At 42.1% G+C, this 22,269-nt stretch overlaps 2 protein-coding genes across 4 annotated transcripts in view; one reads left to right on the forward strand and one right to left on the reverse strand.

Annotated features, from left to right (window-relative positions):
* The window catches only part of LOC126981725 (chitooligosaccharidolytic beta-N-acetylglucosaminidase-like), a 33,308-nt gene extending 28,863 nt beyond the window's left edge, over positions 1 to 4,445 (reverse strand). For 2 of the 3 annotated variants that reach the window (XM_050833165.1, XM_050833170.1), the window contains exon 1: positions 4,336 to 4,445. The gene's annotated coding sequence lies outside the window, so the exon portion shown is untranslated. Of the gene's footprint in view, positions 1 to 4,321 lie in introns of all 3 variants that reach the window. The other variant, XM_050833166.1, reaches the window with a different exon arrangement.
* A 7,994-nt stretch (positions 4,446 to 12,439) lies between these two features.
* LOC126981726 (uncharacterized) lies at positions 12,440 to 21,240 on the forward strand. The gene is made up of 3 exons (XM_050833171.1): positions 12,440 to 12,684; positions 15,267 to 15,428; positions 18,963 to 21,240. The coding sequence occupies exons 2-3, from the start codon at positions 15,274 to 15,276 to the stop codon at positions 20,152 to 20,154; spliced, it is 1,347 nt and encodes a 448-aa protein (XP_050689128.1). The 5' UTR covers positions 12,440 to 12,684; positions 15,267 to 15,273; the 3' UTR covers positions 20,155 to 21,240.
* The last annotated feature ends 1,029 nt before the right edge of the window (positions 21,241 to 22,269 follow it).

A 22,269-nucleotide genomic window follows, 5' to 3' on the forward strand; every position in this document is an offset into this window, starting at 1 on the left:
TAGGGACAGAGATGGAGGGAATGGAACGATGAAAGGAGGAAGAAAAGTGTATAGAAGAGAAGGGAATGGCAGGGGGAATTAAAAAAACGGACAATGGGTGCAGAGAAGAGAAGTATGAAAAGAAAAAGAAAAAACTGAATGGAATAGACTGAAGGAAAAGGGAAAGCAAAAGAGAAAGGTGCGGAGGAGTGAAAACAATAAAAAAAAATCATGCAAAGAGGAGAGAGTTGTGAGGATAAAAATCATAAAAATGGAGGAAATAGTGAAGGAAGGAGGAAGACGAGAAGAGAAGGGGGATACGAATAGCATAAAATAAATGGATAATTGAGCAAAAAGAAAGGTATAAAAAGAAAAGGGTTTGTGATACGGAATGGTGAGAAAAGATAGCAAGAGGAAGGAGGAAGACGAGAAGAGAAGGGAGATACGAGCGGCACAAAATAAATGGATAATTGAGCAAAAAGAAAGATATAAAAAGAAAAAGGTTTGTGATACGGAATGGTGAGAAAAGATAGCAAGAGGGAGGGAAAAAAATAGACAAGGAGGAAAGGTGAAGGTGAAAATGAAATGGAGTAAAAGAGGGTGAGAGGGAGGAAGGAACAAGGAAGCACAGGATGAAAGAATAATGAACAATTGCAACGAATGAAAAAAAATATATATATAAAGAATGGAAGAAACAGGGAGTAGGGGAATAGGACAAAGAGGAGAGATGAAATAACTATTACAAAGAGCAAAGAAGCAGGTGAGAGAGAGAGAGAGAGAGTAGAGAATGTGTGTGTGTGTGTGTGTGTGTGTGTGTGTGTGTGTGTGTGTGTGTGTGTGTGTGTGTGTGTGTGTGTGTGTGTGTGTGTGAGGAAGAGGGAGGGAGGGAAAATAAAGGGAGGAAGAGTAGGGAGGGATGGAGGGAAGGATGGCGGAAGGAGATACCTACGTCATGAGAAAATACCCTTGGCCTATTTTATATCTTGTATCTCACAGAGAGAGAGAGAGAGAGAGAGAGAGAGAGAGAGAGAGAAGAGAGAGAGAGAATATTCAACTATATACTCTTCAGTTGCAACACTCCTACATGTTATCCTTGATTTTCTATTCTCTCTCTCTCTCTCTCTCTCTCTCTCTCTCAATCACGTTCTGGAGTACAGGTGAGCGGAATTCACCGAAGCGAAACTAGACAGGTAAAAGCAAACGGGAGTGATGGAACTAGTTAACAGGTAGGAGAGGAAAAGAGGAATGTAAGGATTAAAAAAAAATATTGGTTTGAATACAGATTAACAGAAGATGAGAACGAAGGACAGCAGGTATGAAGACGCAACTTAGAAGGTAGTAGCGGTGAAGAAGAAGATAGATAAGAAGGAAGAAGTAATATACAGAAATGGAAGGAAGTTTGAGAGAAGAGATAACGGAGAGGTTGGCGTGAGAGAAGGATGAAGATGGGAAGATATCAGAGAGGAAGTGTAGAAAATGTGGAAGTGACTTATAAGAATACGAGGAGAAAGAAAACAAAAACAGGAAATGGAACGTAGATTTCTAGGAAATATGAAGAAGATGTGGCAATGACTTATATTAATGGAAAATAACAACATAGAGAACAAAAAGTGTAGATAAAGAGGGGAAGAGGAAGAGGGGCAGATAAGAAAAATGATATTCAGGAAAGAAACCTTGCTATATTATGTAATGTTTGAAAGTTGCATAAAAGAAGAAGATAAATTAAGGATAGCATTTGGTTTGTCCCTCGCACCGTAAAAATTAGGTAAGATAAATATTAAGTCTGAAGGTGCGATAAGTAAATTGGGATGCTGGGAAAAAATATACAAGGGTGAAGGGGAAACTATATAAGGGTGACAGGGGGGAAAATATATTACGATGAAAGGACAAGGGTAAACAGGGGTGAAGGGTAAACTAAATGAATAAAGGGAAAAGTATGAGGATAAAAGGAAAAAGTACTATACAAGAATGAAGAGAAAAAATGTGTAATGATGAAAAGAGAAAAGCATATAGAGATGAAGGGAAAAATACGGACAAGGAATAAAACTTAAGACTGTGAACAACGGATCTTAAAAGAGAAGGAAAGAAGAAGGAGGTAAAAAAAAATAGATAAGATAAGCGATAAAGATCAGAGAACATGAAAGACGGAAAGGAAAAAAAGGAAGAAAAAATAATCGAAAAACGGTGAAAATAAATAAAAAGATAAAAAAGGAAAAAAAATATGCAATAATCAAGATAAAACAATAACATAAGAAAAAAAAGCGCAGGACATGAAAAAAGACATCCTAAATGACCAGGTAAATCAAGGTAGACTCAAAATTAATCAACCTTCACATACATCTGAATACTTGCATGTCACAAGCCTTATACGGGAAACTGACCTTGTGTGTGTGTGTGTGTGTGTGTGTGTGTGTGTGTGTGTGTGTGTGTGTGTCTGTGTGTATGTGTGTGTGTCTGTGTACATAAGCCTCTGAAGAGCGGCCTTGAGATTTGAGAGAGAGAGAGAGAGAGAGAGAGAGAGAGAGAGAGAGAGAGAGAGAGAGAGAGAGAGAGAGAGAGAGAGAGAGAGAGAGAGAGAGATCCACTATTAACAATAATTATCAATAATATTAATTAGTTACAATGTTCCCTCTCCTCCTTCCCCTCCCTCCTCATCTTCCTATCTTACCTTCCCTGCCCCAACATGTCCTTCCTCATCCTTCTCTTCCTTCCTTCCTTCCATCACCACTCCCTCCCTCTCCCTCTCTCCCGCTCCCTCCCTACCAACCATTCCCACACCCACACACCCACACATTTCCTTTCTATAGGCCATGTCCCCTTCTCCTTCTCCCTCTCCTTCCCTCATCCCTTCCCTTCCTTCCACCATCCCTCCCTCACATTTCTACTCACCCACCTACACGTTCCCTCATTAGTTCATTCTTCCATCTTCTCTCCCCTCTCCTTCTGCCTCCTCCCTGTTCTTCCTCATCTTCCTTCTCCTCCTTCTTCCTCTTCTACGTCAGCCTTTTCCTCCTTCCTCATTCCAAGCCTAACCTTATTTTTCTTCTCATTCCTTATTCTCTCTCTCTCCTCCTCCTCCTCCCCCTCCTCCTCCTCCTCCTCCTCCTCCTCCTCGTTGCCCAACCTTCCTCGCAGCATCACGCACCAAAAATGTAACCACGCTGACATCACGCATCAGAAACGGATGTGTGTGTGTGTGTGTGTGTGTGAAGATGAAGCTGATATCTCTCTCTCTCTCTCTCTCTCTCTCTCTCTCTCTCTCTCTCTCTCTCTCTCTCTCTGTCTATCTCTCTCTCTGATAGCATAATTGATAATAATAATAATAATAATAATAATAATAATAATAATAATAATAATAATAATAATAATAATAATAATAATAATAATAATAATAATAATAATAATAATAATAATAATAACAATAATAATAATAATAATAATAATAATAATAATAATAATAATAATAATAATAATAATAATAATAATAATAATAATAATAATAATAATAATAATAATAATAATAATAATAATAATAATAATAATAATAATAATAATAATAATAATAATAATAATAATAATAATAATAATAATAATAATAATAATAATAATAATAATAATAATAATAATAAAATACCAAGTACAAGAACAAGAACAAGAAGGGTAAGGAAAAAAAAGACAAGTGAGGAAAGGATTATAAATAAATTAACAATATTAAACAATTACACCATTACCCAGGGACAGAGAGAGTGAGAGAGCGAGAGAGAGAGAGAGAGAGAGCCGGGGGGGGGGGGGGTCGCAGTAATACGAAAAAGACCAGAACAGACAATCACGTGCCGTTACTCATGAAGAAAGGAAAGAAATAGTGACATGAAAGTCTCTCACACACACACACACACACACACACACACACACACACACACACACACACACACACACACGCACGCACAGACGCACGCGCGCACGCAAGAGAGGAGGGAAACTGATTAAGAAGCGCTATACAAGCGTTTGAAAAAGTGAAAAGAAATCTAAAATTAACTATAAGATGAAAAAAAAATCATAACTTTGATCATCCTGACATGTACGGCCGCTCTTACATTATTATTATTATCATTATTATCATTATCATTATCATTATCATTATTATTATTATTATTATTAATATTATTATTATTATTAATAGTAGTAGTAGTAGTAGTAGTGGTAGTAATAGTAATAGTAGTAGTAGTAGTAGTAGTAGTAGTAGTGGTAGTACCTGACAGCTATAAAGTAAATACACGATGAAACAAAACGCATGAGAATAAATGAATAAAAAAATAAAAACAGTCACAGCAAAGACACCAACCAAGTTGAACCAACCAATGAGTAGGACACACACACAGGTACCACACACAGACAGGTAAAGGATAGACAGGCGCGGCCACCGTCACAACCTCCCAGAGTCACTCACGGTACTGGACACCCCCAAGCGCCTTTGTCCTACACTTTCTCCAGCAGCTCGTTCCTGTTCGTGGCTCTGGCGGCGACTTGGGCTACACTGGAAGGCGCTCTCTTTCCGTCTCTCCTTCCTCTCTCTTGCTGCTGATGTCGCGTACTGATGATAAAACGAAGTGAAGCAGAAAGGAAAAGCGATCGGAAATGAAAGAAGTAGAATTAGGGAAAACATAAAGTTAAACAGCATTAGCGATAGACAAAATGAACTAAAAGTTACCGTAAATATGACCGAGGATAAAAAAAGTAGGATACAAAGTAGAATATGGGGAGACAAGCATTAAGCACAGGTACTATAATAACTGAAAGCGTGATAAAAAAATAGACTTCAAAAAGAAAGGACAGGCGATAGGACCTAGAATAAAAAAAGGAGAAAGTAAAATAAGAAGGGATAAAATAAAACAAAAACTTACAAACAAGCCTGCACACTTATTCTTGTGGATGTCTTGCATCAACAAAATGAAAACGTAAGGACAGACGATAACATTTACAATAAAAAGGAGAAAGAAGAAGGAGCAGGGATAAAAACAGATATAAGGAAACAAACAAACACACAGTTATTCTTTTGAATTTCTTACCTTAAAATTGCCGCATTACAAATGGCTGGAAGGCAAGATGTAATCTCTTAGATCTTGAACTTGAACTTAAACATTACTTTTCTTTATCTTTGATTTATTCTTAAACTGATATTTATGGATTTCTTGCATTGGGAATTAACCCATTACAAATGGATGGGAGGTAAACAGTAGTCACTTAGATATTTATGTTGAACTTAAAGATGCATTGCTGGGTTGGGTAAATTATAACTAGAGATTTAGTGTGGTGCTGGGGAAAATGAAACAGTAGAAAAAATACTCTCGTAGATGGCTGACTCAGTGAGTAAACAAGAAATTAGAATAATAAGGGATGAATAGATAAACAACATTAGGCATAGATAATAAAAGCAATACACATAATATAAACATTTAAAAACTAAAACCAAAGAGTGGATGAAAACTACGACAAAAAAACATACAAGTAAAAATAGAATTATGAACTAAACCAAACGTAAAAATGGACCATTAATCTGTACTGACTCATGAATCTATCAATTAATAAGCAAATAAACTAATGAATAATGACACGCATCCATCTGTCACTTATAACGTTAAAAAGGCTAATAAATAGATCGACACATGGAACTTCTGTCAACTGGAATGTAACGAAAATAACAAATAGAAAGAGACGAGAAAATTATAAGGTCAACTGAAACAAGAACAGACACATAAATCTAAAAAAAAAAAAGGGGGGGGGTCATAGAAAAGTGTTCATCACATTTTCCGACGTTAAACTATCTATAAGTTGAACTATATGTAAACTATATGAAAAAATATACGAGAAGGTAATCGTATACATAAATTATCTTGACTTACCTGTGTTTATGAGGAAGAGGAGGTGTGAGTATACAGGTAATCGTGCAGAAGGAAACAGATGTGAGCAGGAATTACCTTGATTTACCTACAGCTTATTAAAGCCCCAAATACACTGCCGAATTTTGGCTCACGAATGTGCGCGAATATGCAAGTCATCCTGTGTCGCGAACAAGTTCGGCATCTTTCTTGCCTGTTCTTGGCCGTTCGGGGACATGTCTGCGTCCACCACGCGACTTTTGACAGTTGGTCACGACCGCCACGAAAGTTTCATGTTGCATGAAAAATTCGCGGCCGTTCGCCGAATGTGCACGAATGCAAAATGGACGCCGAATTGTCGCCGAAATGTCGCCGACATGTCGCAGACAATTCGGCGTCCGATTCGCGGTGTTCGGCGAATTGTCGCCGAATTTTGACCGTTGAAATTTAAATTTTATTGGCAAATTTGTCGCCGACATGTCGCACTATTCGGGGACATGTCTCGGACATGTCGCCAAATGGCCAAGACTATTCGGGGACATGTCCCCGAATATTCGGCGAATTAATCACGACACGGCAAACGGGTCGCGGTGGGAGGTGTGCACGGGGGTCTGTCTATCTATCTATCTATCTATCTATTTATGTATTATCTCTCTCTCTCTATATATTTATATATTTATTTATATATATATATATATATATATATATATATATATATATATATATATATATATATAAATATATATATATATATATATATATATATATATATATATATATATATATATATATATATATATATATATATATATATATATATATATATATATATACACGGAATAAAATAATACTATAATAAATAGTAAACAAGAAAATACGAAAAACAAGAAGAATCATGAATTTATAGAATAGGTATGGAAGTAACATTTTCATTTATTTCATAATTAATTTACTATTTATTACTTTATTTATTTCTTAATATCATTATTCTGCCATTATTTAACCTTTGTTTCATTTTCAGTTATTTAGATTTGTTTCTTCTTTCAGTTCCTGGTTTGTTTACTGATATTACGTAAACATTCATTCATTCTAAAATATTTGTAGGAGAGCAAAACAAAAACAAGTTACATTTATACATTTTATTACACATACTATCATACATATTACCACACATATTACAACACATGGTATTTACTCGCCCACAATTCTGTCCTGCCAGGCCACTGCTCCCCGGGTGTTGTAGTAGTCCGTGCGGTAGGCGCGGATTCCCGTGCTTTTATATGCCACATGGGCATCAGATGATCAGCTGTCAGAAATCTTGGCACTGTCGGAGAATTGTCCCCGACATGTCGCCGACACTTCGGGGACATGCGAAGGCAATTTGGAGACTTGTCGCCAGTTATTCCGCGACAAAAAAAAACGTTGAAATTTCAGATTTTGAGCTCGGCGATATGGACGCCGACTAGTCGGCGACATGTCTCCGAACTGTCCCCGAATTGTCTTGAGCATTCGCCGACATGTCGCCGACATGTCGCCGAATGGTCACGAACTGTAAGCATCTTGGTCATGTCAGCGAACCGGTCGCCGAATTTTTTCACGAACTGATTCGACGTCAAGTTCGTGGCCAAAATTCGGCAGTGTATTTGGGGCTTAAGGCAGCAGGTGTGAACGCACAGGTATTCATTCATCTTCTCTGTGATTCCACGAAACATTATCGGAGGAAAAGAAAATACTGACCGTGACCTTAATATTTTATCTTTACATTTGAGATTAATAATAAGGATGATGATGATGGTGATGATGATGATGATGATGATGATGATGATGATGATGATGACGAAGATGATAATGATGATGATAATGATGATGATGATGATAACAATAATAATAATAAAAAAATAAAAAAATAAAAAAATAAAAATAAAAAATACAATAATAATAATAATAATAATAATAATAATAATAATAATAATAATAATAATAATAACAGTAATACAACAACAACAACAACAACAACAACAACAACAACAACAACAACAACAACAACAACAACAACAACAACAACAATAACAACATCGGCTGGAGGAATAGCGAACTGGCGCCGCCCACCCTTCCCCCACCAAGCTGCTGCGGCCCTCTCAGCCACGTTCACCACCTGGATATCTCTGTGTCGATAAGTATGAGAACATCCCAACTAAAGACGTGTGACGGTTACCAGGTTGTGATCAAGAAATCAACACGAGCAAAATCAAGGGAATCAGAGCGAGTTGAGGCAAAGGAGATGAGGCACGTTAATACACTTATTACACGAACAATTTTGTGTAATTAACTTATGCTTATGATAGGCAGAAATGTGTCATGAAGACGATGGTGGGCTCAGTTCATTTGTGTAGTAGTTTCATAATATGGGTGGTGAGTACAGAGTGTTGAAACGATCATGAGAAAATAAATGACATTTGCCCATGGGACCTTGACCTTTGACATATGACCATGATCTTCAATGGGAGTCTAAAATAGGTCAGTATAGATGTACATACGTGCCTCTGTTGTGCAATGGTTTGCGTCCCTAACTACGAATCTGTGTGCCTGAGTTCGAATCCCGACCTGCTGAACAGGCGGCGTTCAGCCCACCCAGCCGTTCATCCTTTATTTCGGGATGGTCGAGAAATGGGCAGTACCTGAGCTAACCTGGGGAAGGTAAACTGTGGCAAACCTGATGTTACACTGGCCCTGTGTCGGGTTGATGAGTTCTTTCCCATCATAGGCTCAAAGGTCAACGGGACGAAGATGTGCACCACCGCCACGCGCGGCTTTTTTTTTTTCTTTTTTTTTTCTTTACAGCAAGGGAGGCAGTTTAAAGGCATAATAATAATAATAATAATAATAATAATAATAATAATAATAATAATAATAATAATAATAATAATAATAATAAAATAAGCCCGCTATAAAAGAAAAAGAATGTGTGGCCAGAAGAGAGGTCATTTTCGGGGGGAGGTGTCTTGATACTCTCCAGATTCTTGAAAGAGTTCAAGTCGTAGGCAGGAGGAAACACAAACGAAGGAAGGTTGTTCCAGGGTTTACCAGCGGAAGGGATATAAGACTGAAGATGCTGGGTAACTATTGCATAAGGGATTTGGATAGGACAGGGATGAGCAAGAGCAGTGAACCCTACACTATAGACCGGAAACTTGCCCTAGCCCTTGTCATTAAGTCGCGAATTTTGGAAAATCAACCGCTTTGGTGCGAATCGCCATAACTCCCTTATTTCTTGGGCTACAAAAATGTTTTTGGTATCAATCGACGGAAAAATAAAAGGGCTATAGTTTGAAATAAGCGACTGGACTAAAAAATGGACTCGAAAGGGTAAAAATCGAATAAATTCCCAAAAAACGACTCTGAAAAAAAAAATTTGAGTTCCCAACCTTGAAACCCGCTCATTTTTTTGAGAATTTCAAAAAAATGTATTCAACAAATGATTTAGCCCTACCAATGTGCTTTCCAATATGATGTATAACATTTCCCTACTCCCAGTAGTTTCGTCGCTAGAACTCGAAACGTAAACCCTTCGAGAGTGATTTTGACGAACTCCAGACACTGTCCCGTTTTTGTCTAGTGTGGCATTGCTATTGCCTCTAGAAGGCTGTAATTTGGCATGTAGCCCTCTTGGCAATGTAGTTCGACCAGCTCGAAGGATTTTTTGATAGCTCGATTCCAGGTTTGTCGTCGAGCCGTCACAAAATAGCCTGTTCTTCGGCTCTTTTGCCGCGATTTGGATACGTCCTAGTTTTTTGCTTATAACTTTTTTTTATTTATTTTGTGCTTTCCAATTTTGTGTTAATATTAATCTGGATTAATAAAGCTTTCATTTGCCACCAAGCACGCCTTCCTAGCTGCAGTAGTTTTTGCTCGAGCTGAATTCGCGACGAAAATTCACCGAATCTGACTCATTTCACGCGCCGCGACGAAAAACCTTCCTGACGCCACAAAAATTAATATATCTGCATAAAACTTCATATATGAACACTTCAATATGTTGATTATTTTGTATTTAAATCATTTTAAGATATCTATATAAAAAGTTACTATTTTTATATAATCATTTCACTATATAAATCAACCTATATTAAGCGCCTTATTATACATGTTATTTTTTTAATTTTACTTAGTATTCAACCTTATTTCTTCCCATTTATGAATAATACATTTGATTTGATTTCTTTTGATACCAAATATCATTTGATATCAAATATTTTGTGCCGCAAAAATCAAAAGAGTCCGCCGTCCATTACTTGAGATGTCACTGGCAAGAGTATAGAGTCGTGTGAGAGGGAGAAGGCATGCATTTGGCAAGTTCAAAAGAGCAGTCAGCAAGAAAATACCGATAGAAGGAAAAAAGAGAGGCAAACAATGCTAAAGCGTTTATATGCTCCCAAACTTTACCTTTAGCTCGAATGGTTTTCAAGCTATTCATATTTCTTAGAGTAAAGGCCGCAGCGAGGAAAACGCTATAGTGCAGCTCCGAAAAATAAAAAATAAAGGAGTAGCGAATGAAAGTGTCATATTCGGTCAAGTTGCAGAAGAAGGAAATGCAGACTAAGGAAGGTTGTTTCAGAGTGAATCAGCGGACAGGTTGAAAGAATGAAGACGCTTGTTAAATCCTGCTTAAGTGCTTCAAAAACTCAGTTTATCCACCTGACATTATTAGAAGGAACATCCATTTTATAATTATGTGGCGGGAGGGATTCCTCACACACCTCTTTGAGACCGAGTCATAGGCTTTTCGCCCCATCAGTTCCCCTCCTCTTACTGACAGTCTTTTACCTCTTACCTCACTTTCTGTCCTCTACCGTCATTTTCATAGTTACTGAATTTATGAACTTGCTACTTGCTTCCGCCCCTCCCGGGGCCCCGCTGCAGAAGACTTTCCACCACAGGTCACCCCAATGTTGTTCAAATCCCTTAAGGAGACCAAGTTCCTTCTGACCCATTCAGAAATGATGGCGAGATCAGATGTTAGTATCCAACCTTGAGATGTGCAATGCCCGCAGGAAAGGTCTTTGGGGAAGAACAAAATTATTTATGTAGTGTCATCGGTATATGCGGATTGAACAGTGTTTTTAAAAGACCAATAGAAAGAAAATGGCAGATACAGCAGTGATGACAACATATAAAATAAAAGATGGACAACCCAGAAAACGATACCGCTCTGTCGAGGGCATTAACAATAAAACACAACGATGCTAATCAAAAGGATGAGCAAGGAATTTCAAAACGGTCACTCCCACCGCCACCCAACATCACCTCACCTGTCCATGGCCACCATTACCTGCATTGCACACCACACACACTTTTATCTACCTCATGAAATCATTGATAACATGGAGCGTTATCGCGTGTAGTAGTTTTAGTGATATTTACGAGCATGCAGGGGCACACACACACACACACACACACACACACACACACACACACACACACACACACACATCCTGTGGTATAGTACACCACTACAGTGGTGCAGGCTGAGGTTTGAGCCTCTCTCAGGCCGATAGATTTTTCCGCTGACAAGGAGTTACTGTCTCCCTTTGGGCAAGGGTGTGAGGTACAAGGAGTAGGCTAACCCCATACATCGACAGATGAAGATAAAAGGTCTCTCCGGAAGGACACAGTTTTAGTGGACAGAATGATAATGACGTGATAAGAGTTGATTAAATCGACCAATGTCTGTAACTACTAATCATGACGTCAGTGATAACAGCAATCATGACATCATCATCACCACCACCACTATCACCACTAGAAGCAAAGTTAACAAAACAAACAAATACTTAAATATGTAACACGTAATAAAGTAAAGTAAAGTTGGGGGCATACGCTATAGCTGCGCGTGGCCTCGGTGCTCATCTCCGTCGCATTGGCCCTTGAGCTTGTGGTGGGAGGGCGCCCATTATTCCGGGACACAGGGCCACTCTGACATCCGCCCTACCACAGTTTACCTTCCCCAGGTTTCCCCAGGTACCCATTTATCGACCAGCCCGAAAGGGATGAGGGGTGAGCTGCACCCCGACTGCCCGGGCCGGGATTCGAACCCGTGTCCGCGGAGTAGTAGCCAGGTACGCTGACCACTAGACCACGGAGGCGTATAAACAAACATATAAATATACAAAATTGATCAAGAAATAGAGAAAATAAAAATATATAGCTTAGAAAGGCAATGGAACGAGAAAGTTATTAAGGTAACATTACTAACCAAATGAATTAGATCTACCCCATTCAAACTGTTGCCCCACTCCCTTCATATTCTCCCCACCACACCATCATCAAGACCACCACCACCACCACCACCACACCATCATCAAGACCATCACCACCACCACCACACCATCATCAAGACCACCACCACCACCACCACCACACCATCATCAAGACCACCACCACCACCACCACACCATCATCAAGACCACCACCACCACCACCACACCATCATCAAGACCACCACCACCACCACCACACCATCATCAAGACCACCACCACTATCACTATCGTCATCAAGACCACCACCACTATCACTATCGTCATCACTACCACAACCATCACCATTTATCTTATCAGGGAAAGCTAAGTCGCATCTTATCACTAAATCCTCATTCATGTCTTGAGGCTGTTCCTTTCAAACTTTACCCTTCTCAGTCCTGCAACAGCACCTCCAGACCAGCCTCTACGAGCTAACCTGTCCGTCTACCTGACCTAGGACACCTCTACCTGTTTCTGAGTTTACCTTTTTTCTTTACCTGTGAACTGACAGAGGGACAAAAAGAATATTCAGGTATGTGTCTGGCTCTCTCTCTCTAGTTGTACTACGATTATGGCATCTCAAACTGCACTTATTTTTACCAGTTAGGTATGAAAAAAATGCATCTGGTACGTGGATTCACATATCTATTGTTTTCTTCTTCTATTTCTTCCTTTTTTTCTTGCCTGCTTACCTGTCTGTCTGTACGCGTATTACACATTAACCTGTGCCTTTACCTTTGGAGTGAAAAGGAACAAGCATATATAGACATAAAGATGGACAGACACGACGAATCAACGCACAGGGTTAACACACACACACACACACACACACACACACACACACACACACACACACACACACACACTCCGCTCCGTTAGCTCAATCGGCTAGAGCATCGCGCTGCAAGGCTTCACGGCCAAACAGGCGGGGGGGCGTTGCTTCACTTGCTCGCCGCCTCCACTCCTAGTATAGGACCGACCTCCTTCTCATCAAAGAGTTACATCCCCTTGATCTCCTACACCCACGGTTGTCCCGAGCAGAAACAAAACAATGAGCAGGATCAACGTTCGGGAGGCGCGCCAAGTGCCCATATAGCCGGAATTTGGAGTTCACGGACTAAGCTGGTAACAGGCCTCGATTCAGTTTCACGAAGTAGTCTCTGGTTCGACATGAAGTCATTTCAGCGATACCCCATGACCCTGCGAAGACACCTAGTACCAAAGACATTGACCCGCCTCTCCAAGTCAATGTTCAGTGTCCATGTCTCACAGTCATACACTAAGACTGGGAGCACAAGCGACTTAAGGATTCGAATCTTTGTCCGCCTACATAGATATCGCTATATACTCGTGCTGAGTGAATCCATAACGTCGTGGCCCAATCCAATCCGTCTGCTTGGTTTTGTCCTGGGAGACCTTCAGTCCCAGTGGCTTCGCCTCCTCATGATGTAGCTCTTCGAGAGCTATCACTAGGAAAGCAATTGATTCTGCTAGAAGTACGGCATCATCAGCAAATCAGCAAACACAAGGTCAATGACCTTGATGTTGCCGAAAGATACTCCACAACAACTTTGATCAACAACTTTGCCTAATATCCGGTCCATGCAAGTGTTAAAAGTCACAGAGCAAGGACGTATCCTTAAATCACTCCTAAATTAAAGAGAAGCTAGAACCGCCTCCCCCATACTTCACTGGGGTCTCTGTCCCAGTTCCAGATATCAGAGCAATGTAATCATTGCAGGAATCCCACGGATCCGCAGAATGTCCCAGAGTGCCTCACGATGAATTGCGTCAAATGCCTTCTTGAGATCGATATAGGCAGTGAGCAGCCCTTGTCGAGGACAAGGACGTGAAGTGCTGGGATCCAGTCAAATGGTGACTTACCGGGCGTGAACTTCGATTGCTCAGGTCTCTGAAACTTTATTAGATGAGATCGAATTCGCATCAGCAGCAAATGAGCGAGCACCTTGCCCGGCACAATGAGCAGTGTAATACCTCGGTAATTGTTGCAGTTCTCTTTCCCTTTCCAGATAGAGACAACCAGCCCCCTTTTCCGGTCAGGGGAACTTGTACCGGACTGCCACACTGCAGACAGCACTGCATGCAACCCAATGATTATTGCTACGCACCTATCTTTCAACATCTCCGCGCTAATATGACAGATCCCTGCTGCCTTTCCACCCTTCAAATTCTTCACTACCTCGCTCACTTCCGCAGGAGAGGATGAAGTTTCGTCTATTATTGGATCATCAGCAGTCATCTGCAAGCCAGCCAGAGGGAGCTACCCGCTTGGAGGCTCTACAGTGTACAGCTGCCCAAAGTACTTGGTCCAACGAGTTCGGTACCCCCCCCCATCTGATACTATCTGCCCATCAGCCGTTCGGATAGAACTTTCTGAGGTGTGGATTTGTAGTGGAGCTTTTTCAGAGCTCGGAAGATAGTTCTAAGGCCGTTTGCATTTAGACAACCCTCAACATCCTCGGTGAGACCTCTGACATACATTTTCTTATCCCTGCTTAAAAGGGTTCAAAGCCTTCATGACAGAGTCCTGTATCGATCCAAGTCATCAGTCAGCCTGGCAGCACGACTCTCCTTTGTATGTTTCAGTTTCTCCCTCGAGGCAACTCCACTCCTAGAACTTGGATGCTCTCCATTGCTCTCCTTGGCATCTTTGAGAGTTTCACGTTTAAAGGTATCCACAACTTCTCCGGTTCCTTCGGAGTGTCAGTGCGGTGCGTTAATACAGTTTTATATTTTTTCTTGTCTGCCAACCTGCCTATCTACCTGACTGTCTATATGTCCACCTGTGACACCTTTGCCTACAGCTGATCCAACCTGTGCACATATCATGTAACGAAAGGGATAATCTGTTACATGAATACACTTGTTATAATATTTGCATTCTCCTTCGCCTATCTGTCTATCTACCTGTCTTTCTGTATGTCAACCTGTGACACCTCTATATGTGCCTCTCTTTACCTGTCATCATATTTAAATGAAAATAACAGGGTGTTTTTTCTTTCTTTTTGCAACCGTTGCGTGTGCTTCATCCAACAGTAGTAGCAGTAGAAGGTCTTGACCGATGTGAAGGCGACTACATGTTTTTGTCTCCAGGGCCGCAATGGGGAACACAACGGAGAGTGGTGAGCTGAACAAAGGCGTGGAGGTCACCTACCAGATAATCCTACCCATACTGGTGGTGGCAGGCATAGTTGGCAGCGTCGTCAGCATCCTGGTGCTCATCCAATCGAACCTCAAGAAAGCCATCGGTAACAGGTTAGTGTCGCGATTCACTGTTATTTGAGCCAACTATTCTATACCACGCTCTAGTCTTATTTATGTCAGTATATAGTCGTGCTAACAGTTATTGAGCAAGATTTTTTTTTTTTTTTTTGTGTGTGTGTCTGTGTTGAGATGAAAGGGGACGATCGTCACTGAATAAAATTAAAATAAAAGGGTAATTAGGTTTTAGATTAATTACAATTACTCTTCTAAGGTTACATTACGACGGTAAGAAATGGATAGATGTGCCCGAAATGGTTATAGCACTGTTCTTACATACAACCAATTAGAAAACTACATATGCCATGTACCAATATCTCGCTGACACACTATAGTAAATTCATTTAATCAAGCTGGATCCCCAGACGAGTGAGAAAGAACTCTGCTGCTTGGCTGTTGGCGGGCGGGGTGTCTGACACCTCCATCGTCCAATACACTACTTCTAACGGTTTCAGGGGCCGTGTTCCCCTGTTTTTCGCAAATAAAACTCGGACAAGGATGTTATTTTGGCAGTGGCTGTTTGAGACCCCGACCTAATGGGCAAAAATATGATTTGGTGTCACATGTGGATAATGAAGCACTTATAAGAGTAAATTTAGGGTAAACTTGGCTGAAAGTTAAAGGCACTGTGAGCGAGGCTAGCCCCGCCCCGCTCATATTTTCGTGACGTCGATGTGACGTTTAGCTCTGACGTATGAGTAATCATCCATCCAACCAGCAATTATGTCTTACTGCTTCACACACACACACACACACACACACACACACACACACACACACACCGTAGCAATATTTAACCTACTGTAAATATGGATGTTCCTTATATGGACTATCAGTTGGGGAAACAGTTTTACTCGAAGGAAATTACTTATCCTTTACATGGAAAATATGATTATTGGTAGTACGTACATGCTGCATGTATGTAAGCGAGCAGTAGTTTCTGGTTTCATCCCATGCTGGTTCACCAACCTCCCCCATACCCAACCTTTCCTTCCTCACACAATCATCCTCACCCAACTACCCAACAACACCTTTGTCGTTGGCGGGGCTAGCCTCGCCCACAGTGCCTTTAACTTTTAGCCAAGTTTACCCTAAATTTACTCTTATAAGTGCTTCATTATCCACATGTGACACCAAATCATATTTTTGCCCATTAGGTCGGGGTCTCAAACATCCACTGCCAAAATAACATCCTTGTCCGACGCTTTGTTAAGGTTTTATTTGCGAAAAACGGGAACACGGCCCCTGAAACCTTTAGTAGTAGTCAGGTTAAAAACAAAATAATCATAATGTTTTTGTTTTTTTTGTTTTTTTTTGCGGGGGGATGCTTCCTATAGCACCGGCAGACTTTCTTGAGAGGTCTCTTGGGCGACCCCAGCCCATTAGTGGGGCAGGCGAATTTCATTAATAGTGGCTGCCGTGATGTATGACCCTTGCTTGGCCAATGCTGACCCCTGAGCTCCTCTTGACCTAAGTCGCTTAAGTTCGGGTTGATTGAACATATGGGCAGCATGTGGGTAATTCCCGCCACTCGACGATGGTTGAAAATTGTCAGCGTGCATCGGTGGGACTCGAACTTAGGACTCCAGGCTCACCACGCCCACACGCTGACCATTCAGCCACCGCTAATCTGTTGCAAAACTTAGGTAAATTTTGTTAGCCTTTTTAAATTATCAGTGGTTGTACAACTGCAACACGTTTTTAAAATGCGACAGTTAAAAGAAAATAAAGTAATTATGGTGGGCAGAATTCAGAGAATATCATTCAGTGGTTAAACACTTTTTTTACTTATTATCAATATTTGCAGCAATTATCGAATCAATTGTTTATTCAAACGTTTGTTCAAAAACATAAATCCTCTTGATTGCGATGGTATTCTCAGATTTTAAATTAAGTGCGATTCAGGAGGAGACACGCTAGGGTTTGTAAAGAGTGGTATGAGCATTACATGATCTGACTTTACTCGCCGTAATTACATATTTTTTTACCACTTCAAATTTTGAAAATCGTGTTATAGTTGTAGTGACAGGCCGGTGCTACAAAGCCAAGAAAGCGCCTTAATCCCTGCTCCACCTCCACCGAACCACTCACCCACCCACCCACACCCACACCCACCCATTCACACACACACACACACACACACACACACACGGCCCGGTAGCTCAGGGGTAAAGCGTCTGGCTCACAACCAGAAGGACCGGGGTTCGATTCCCCGGTCGGGTGAAAACAAGTTGGGTTTATCTTCTTTCACGTGTAGCCCCTGTTCACCTAGCAGTGAGTAGGTACGCGACGTCAGGCGAGGAGTTGTGACCTCGTTGTCGCGGTGTGTTGTATGTGAGTGGTCTCAGTCCTACCCAAAGATCGGTACTACGAGCTCTGTGCTCTTCCGTAGGGGAACGGCTGGCTGTCTCGAGAGAGACAGACACACACACACACACACACAGCGACGTTCTTCTTTATTATTGTATTATTATTATTATTATTATTATTATTATTATTATTATTATTATTATTATTATTATTATTATTATTTGAGCGCCATATCTTCCCCACCTCAACCACACCAAAGCATTCCCATGGGGGATTCTACGCATTCTTCTCTCTCTCTCTCTCTCTCTCTCTCTCTCTCTCTCTCTCTCTCTCTCTCTCTCTCTCTCTCTCTCTCTCTCTCTCTCTCTCTCTCTCTCTTACACGATAATCTTTTTTTTATGGTGTTCGTATAGTAATAACAGGGTATATATAGGGTAAATTAGGTAAGTGAGAGAATGCTTTCATTCTTGTTTTAATATGAATGACATTTATTTTAACTGGTGTGTGTATGTGTGTGTGTGTGTGTGTGTGTGTGTGTGTGTGTGTGTGTGTGTGTGTGTGTGTGTGTGTGTGTGGTTTATTAATTTTATTTATTCATTATTATTTTTTATTTACGTTTTCGCCTGTGGCGCCGGTAGGTTCTCTTGGTAGGCCTGATGGTCAGCCCCAGCCCGTTGTGGCGCAAGCAAGTGTTTATAGAGGCGCCATCTACTATTGGCTCATGCTGCCCCCCGGAGCTCATTCTTGATTCACTTTGACAGTTCCTCTAGGGTCCGGGTTGATAGGTGGTCCTCAGGACAGCATGGGGGTAGTTTTAGAACACTCGGTGGTGACTTAAAATCCCAGATGGTAGCGGCGGATTCGAGCCCGCGTCGTCCATGACGCGGCGAACGCGGGGTCCACACGCTAACCACTCAGCATGTGTGTGTGTGTGTGTGTGTGTGTGTGTGTGTGTCATACCATGACAAAGCCATAATTAGGGAGAGTTAGGCCACTAGCCATCTTGAATCATGCCGTTCATGCTCACTGCCTCCTACCCAGCGCCCCTGCCACAATACAAGTTGTTGGAATTTTAAATACACAATAATTTTAATCTCTTGGTGTTGAATTTGTGTTCAGGCAGAAGTGCTGGCTAGGAGGTAGTGAGCCTGAGCGTAAGGAGCACATTATCAAACTCTCCCAATCCACGGCTCTGCCCTGAGACACTCTTGTTCACAGATACTTCCTGGCACTGTCGTGCTGTGACCTGTGCCTCAGCATCTCGTACATCATCATCGCCGTCACAGCCTGCGGTTGTGACTTCGAGTGGTATTCCTCAGCCTGGTTCTTCGCGCACTTTGGCTGGAGCGTCACATGCACATTCCATGCGCTGGGAACCTACATCGTCATCTTCATGTCACTGGACCGGTTCGTGGGCGTGTGGTTCCCACCGACGTACAAGATACTGACTCAACCGCCTTACGACATCACCAAGAGGCTGGTGTTTGCCGTCGTGTTGTGCTTCGGCCTGCACGTGCCCTACATGGTGGACGCCGAGGTGCTGTGCGTGGATCCGTCCGTCAACAAAACCATGACCTACGTCGTTCATGCGAAGGACAACTGCACCAGCGACATCTACAACACCAACGACGGCTTCCAAAAGAGCTTCAAGGAGCCATGGCACGAAGTGTACCGCTACATCTACAACCTGCTGGTGCGCTGGCTGCCCTGCGCCCTGCTGATCGTCCTCAACTTCGGACTGGTGCTGGCGGTGGTCATCGGGAGGGTGAAGCTGCCCCGTTCCCGGGATGAGGTAAAGGCCAAGGTGTCAAAGCTCGAGTCTCGGGCGAAGCGACAACTCAAGATAAACAAACAGGAGAAGGTGTTAGTGGCAACAGCCATAGCCATGACGGCCTCCTACGTGGTAATGACGATGCCCATCACAATCTTCCTGACAGGCTACGCTAAGTCCAACGATAATCGCTGCACGGAGTCCAGCCCCGCGGAGACACTGAGGCACGTGGGGAACATCGCCCAGATACTGGAGCACGTGCTGCATGGCGTATACCTCCTCCTTATCAACCCGTCCTTCCGACAGGAGCTGCTCTGCCTACTACAGTGCAAGAAGTCACCCGACGATGGGCATTCAAGCGTTGACCATTCTCTGTCCAATGGTAACCGCCCTCTCAGCAGAAGCTTCCGCTCCATCAAGGCTTGCAGGGACTCCATTGCCCACGGACCTGTGGTCGCTGACACTGTGGCAAAGGAGACTTCAGAAGAATTAAAATCACTCGGCAGAGACTCCTTAAAAGAGACCTCGGAAGCCTCTCAGCCACTGTGTTGTACAAATTCAGAAGAGGGTTCAGAAAAGGACAAATACAAGTCATTCTGCAGCGACAACGTAGAAGAGACCAACCCATTCTATATATAGCGACACATCAGAAGAAGAGACAGCATAGAGTGATTGTGGTCTAGGAACACTGATCACTTCGCCATGTCAGTGTCTTCTCCGGTCTTCCAACAGCCTCAGGGATTCAGTGGCCCCCATGCAGCAGTCAAAACCCCCGTCCAGTTACACTTAAGTAGTGACCTTGGAAGTGTGACTGAGGACAAGGAACACATGTAATTCTCATCCGTCAGTGTGCCTTCCGTTCCTCCATAGTGACTCCATGGCCCTCATACATATGCAACAATGCAAACCCCTTGCTGCGAAAACGCATAAAAGGAGATTTTGAAGGAGCTTGCGGACCAGTGGAACATTATTTTCACACAATTATTTCTGTTTTCCGTTCTTCCAGCAGGTAAGGGGACTATATGGCGTCTGAAAAGAAGTCATTCATGCCCCTCTGCAACAAAACTTTAAAAGACTTGGAAGTGTCTGTGGCCTGGGTCTTCAAATGACCACTAGCCTCCATCCTGCCACCATACACAACAAGATGCCAGATCAACCCTTGCCAACACTTGATCCTTGCTGAAAAGAGAATATACGGGACATTCAAGTATTATGCATTTCCATATGGGCACTGGAGCTTCCTTAGACAGAACATATGGAGAAGTAAGAGGAGGTTAGGATCGTTCCCCCAGCCCTTTATTTATGTACCTACTGTATTGTACTAACCTCCTTGTACTTTTTTTTTAGTGAGTCAAGTTCGCAAGTGCCTGGTTTGAAAGCCTTGAGTTTTCACTCATGTTGCTTCCTTCTGGCGGTGCCAAGCCGCGACTGACACCCGGTACCCATTCATTACTGGGTGGACATTAGCACGGGTAAAGGCAACGCATATCCGTCTCCACTATGCCCGAAAAACGAACCCGAGATCTCTTGGCTGTGAGCCAAGAGGGCTTACGTGTGTGTGTGTGTGTGTGTGTGTGTCATAATGAACGTCAGCCGTAGTTCACAAGGTTACATTGTACAAATAAACGTATCCATCGTGTATTACTGTTGGTTATTTGGCAAATATTGTAAAAACATTGAGTACATTAATTTTTTTTAAATAATAAAAACAATCTTAAACATGTATCAGGGAGTTTATTATTCATAGGGAGGAAAAGCAACATGTCTCGGCCAGTCTGCTTGCAGTAATTCATAGAATAATGTATAGACAAACGTCCATGCTCCAAACTCCTTTCCCCTCTGAGGCCTTTCCCTTGACATCACTTCGATGAGTATCAGTCAGCCGGACTTCGGTCCTTGCGAGTTTTCTGCGAGCCACTTTAACAAATTTATGGCTAAATCTTACATATTGACTTTGTCTTCTAAATGTAGTGTTGGGCAAATTGGCCAAGAAAATAATTATAGATGTGGAATTAAACGATAAGCACAAGCAGCAAAGAAGCTGCCGTTGATTCCTGAATTGGTAATATATGACATTTCTTAGAGCCCCGTTCACACTGTGCCGACTCTGGGCCACGACAACCCAGCGACTTTTGCATTTGACAAGTCGGCTCCCACGCTCCAAGAATTTTTTGGCGTCTTGGTGTCGGCTACCATGATTGCCGACTGTCTGGGACATTCTGCCAACTAGTTGGCAGAATGTCTGCGACATGCTGCCAACTAGTCTCGAGACGAGTCTCAACGGTGATTTTTTAAAATGGCGCCATGTCTACGACAACCACGAATCTGCCGACCGATTGGCCGACAGTCGCAGGACGGTCTTGACGACAGTCTTCCAGACTGTCTGTCAACTGGTTGGCCGACTAGCTGGCCGACAGTTGCCAAGGAGTTGACCGACGATCTTCGCGACTGTCTTGGCGACTGTCTTGGCGGCAGCCTTGCCGTTCCTTAAAATACGGAATCGCTTTGTATTCGAAAATGAAATGTATCGTTCCGTTTTGAACCAATAGGGAACAGCATTTGCTCCGAACGGTATTTTGTTATCTGAATGGTCAAGCAGATAAAATTCAGTATCTTAAAATTGTAGTGAGCGCATTTTTCGGTTAATCACAAAACCAGCCCGTAAAATTTGTCAAAGGTTCGTCCTAAAATACGTGTAAAATACGCACGTAACGTCCCTCCCCCCTCCCTCTTGCCTCAACCAGCAGCGTGCTG

Source organism: Eriocheir sinensis, chromosome 49 (assembly GCF_024679095.1).
Source record: "Eriocheir sinensis breed Jianghai 21 chromosome 49, ASM2467909v1, whole genome shotgun sequence".
Taxonomy (NCBI): domain Eukaryota; kingdom Metazoa; phylum Arthropoda; class Malacostraca; order Decapoda; family Varunidae; genus Eriocheir; species Eriocheir sinensis.

Excerpts from the sequence above, each read along its gene's own strand:
- LOC126981726 (XM_050833171.1), top strand. The coding sequence starts at position 15,274 with ATGGGGAACACAACGGAGAGTGGTGAGCTGAACAAAGGCGTGGAGGTC. Across the intron at positions 15,429-18,962 it reads AAGAAAGCCATCGGTAACAG|ATACTTCCTGGCACTGTCGT; the intron begins GTTAGTGTCGCG and ends TCTTGTTCACAG.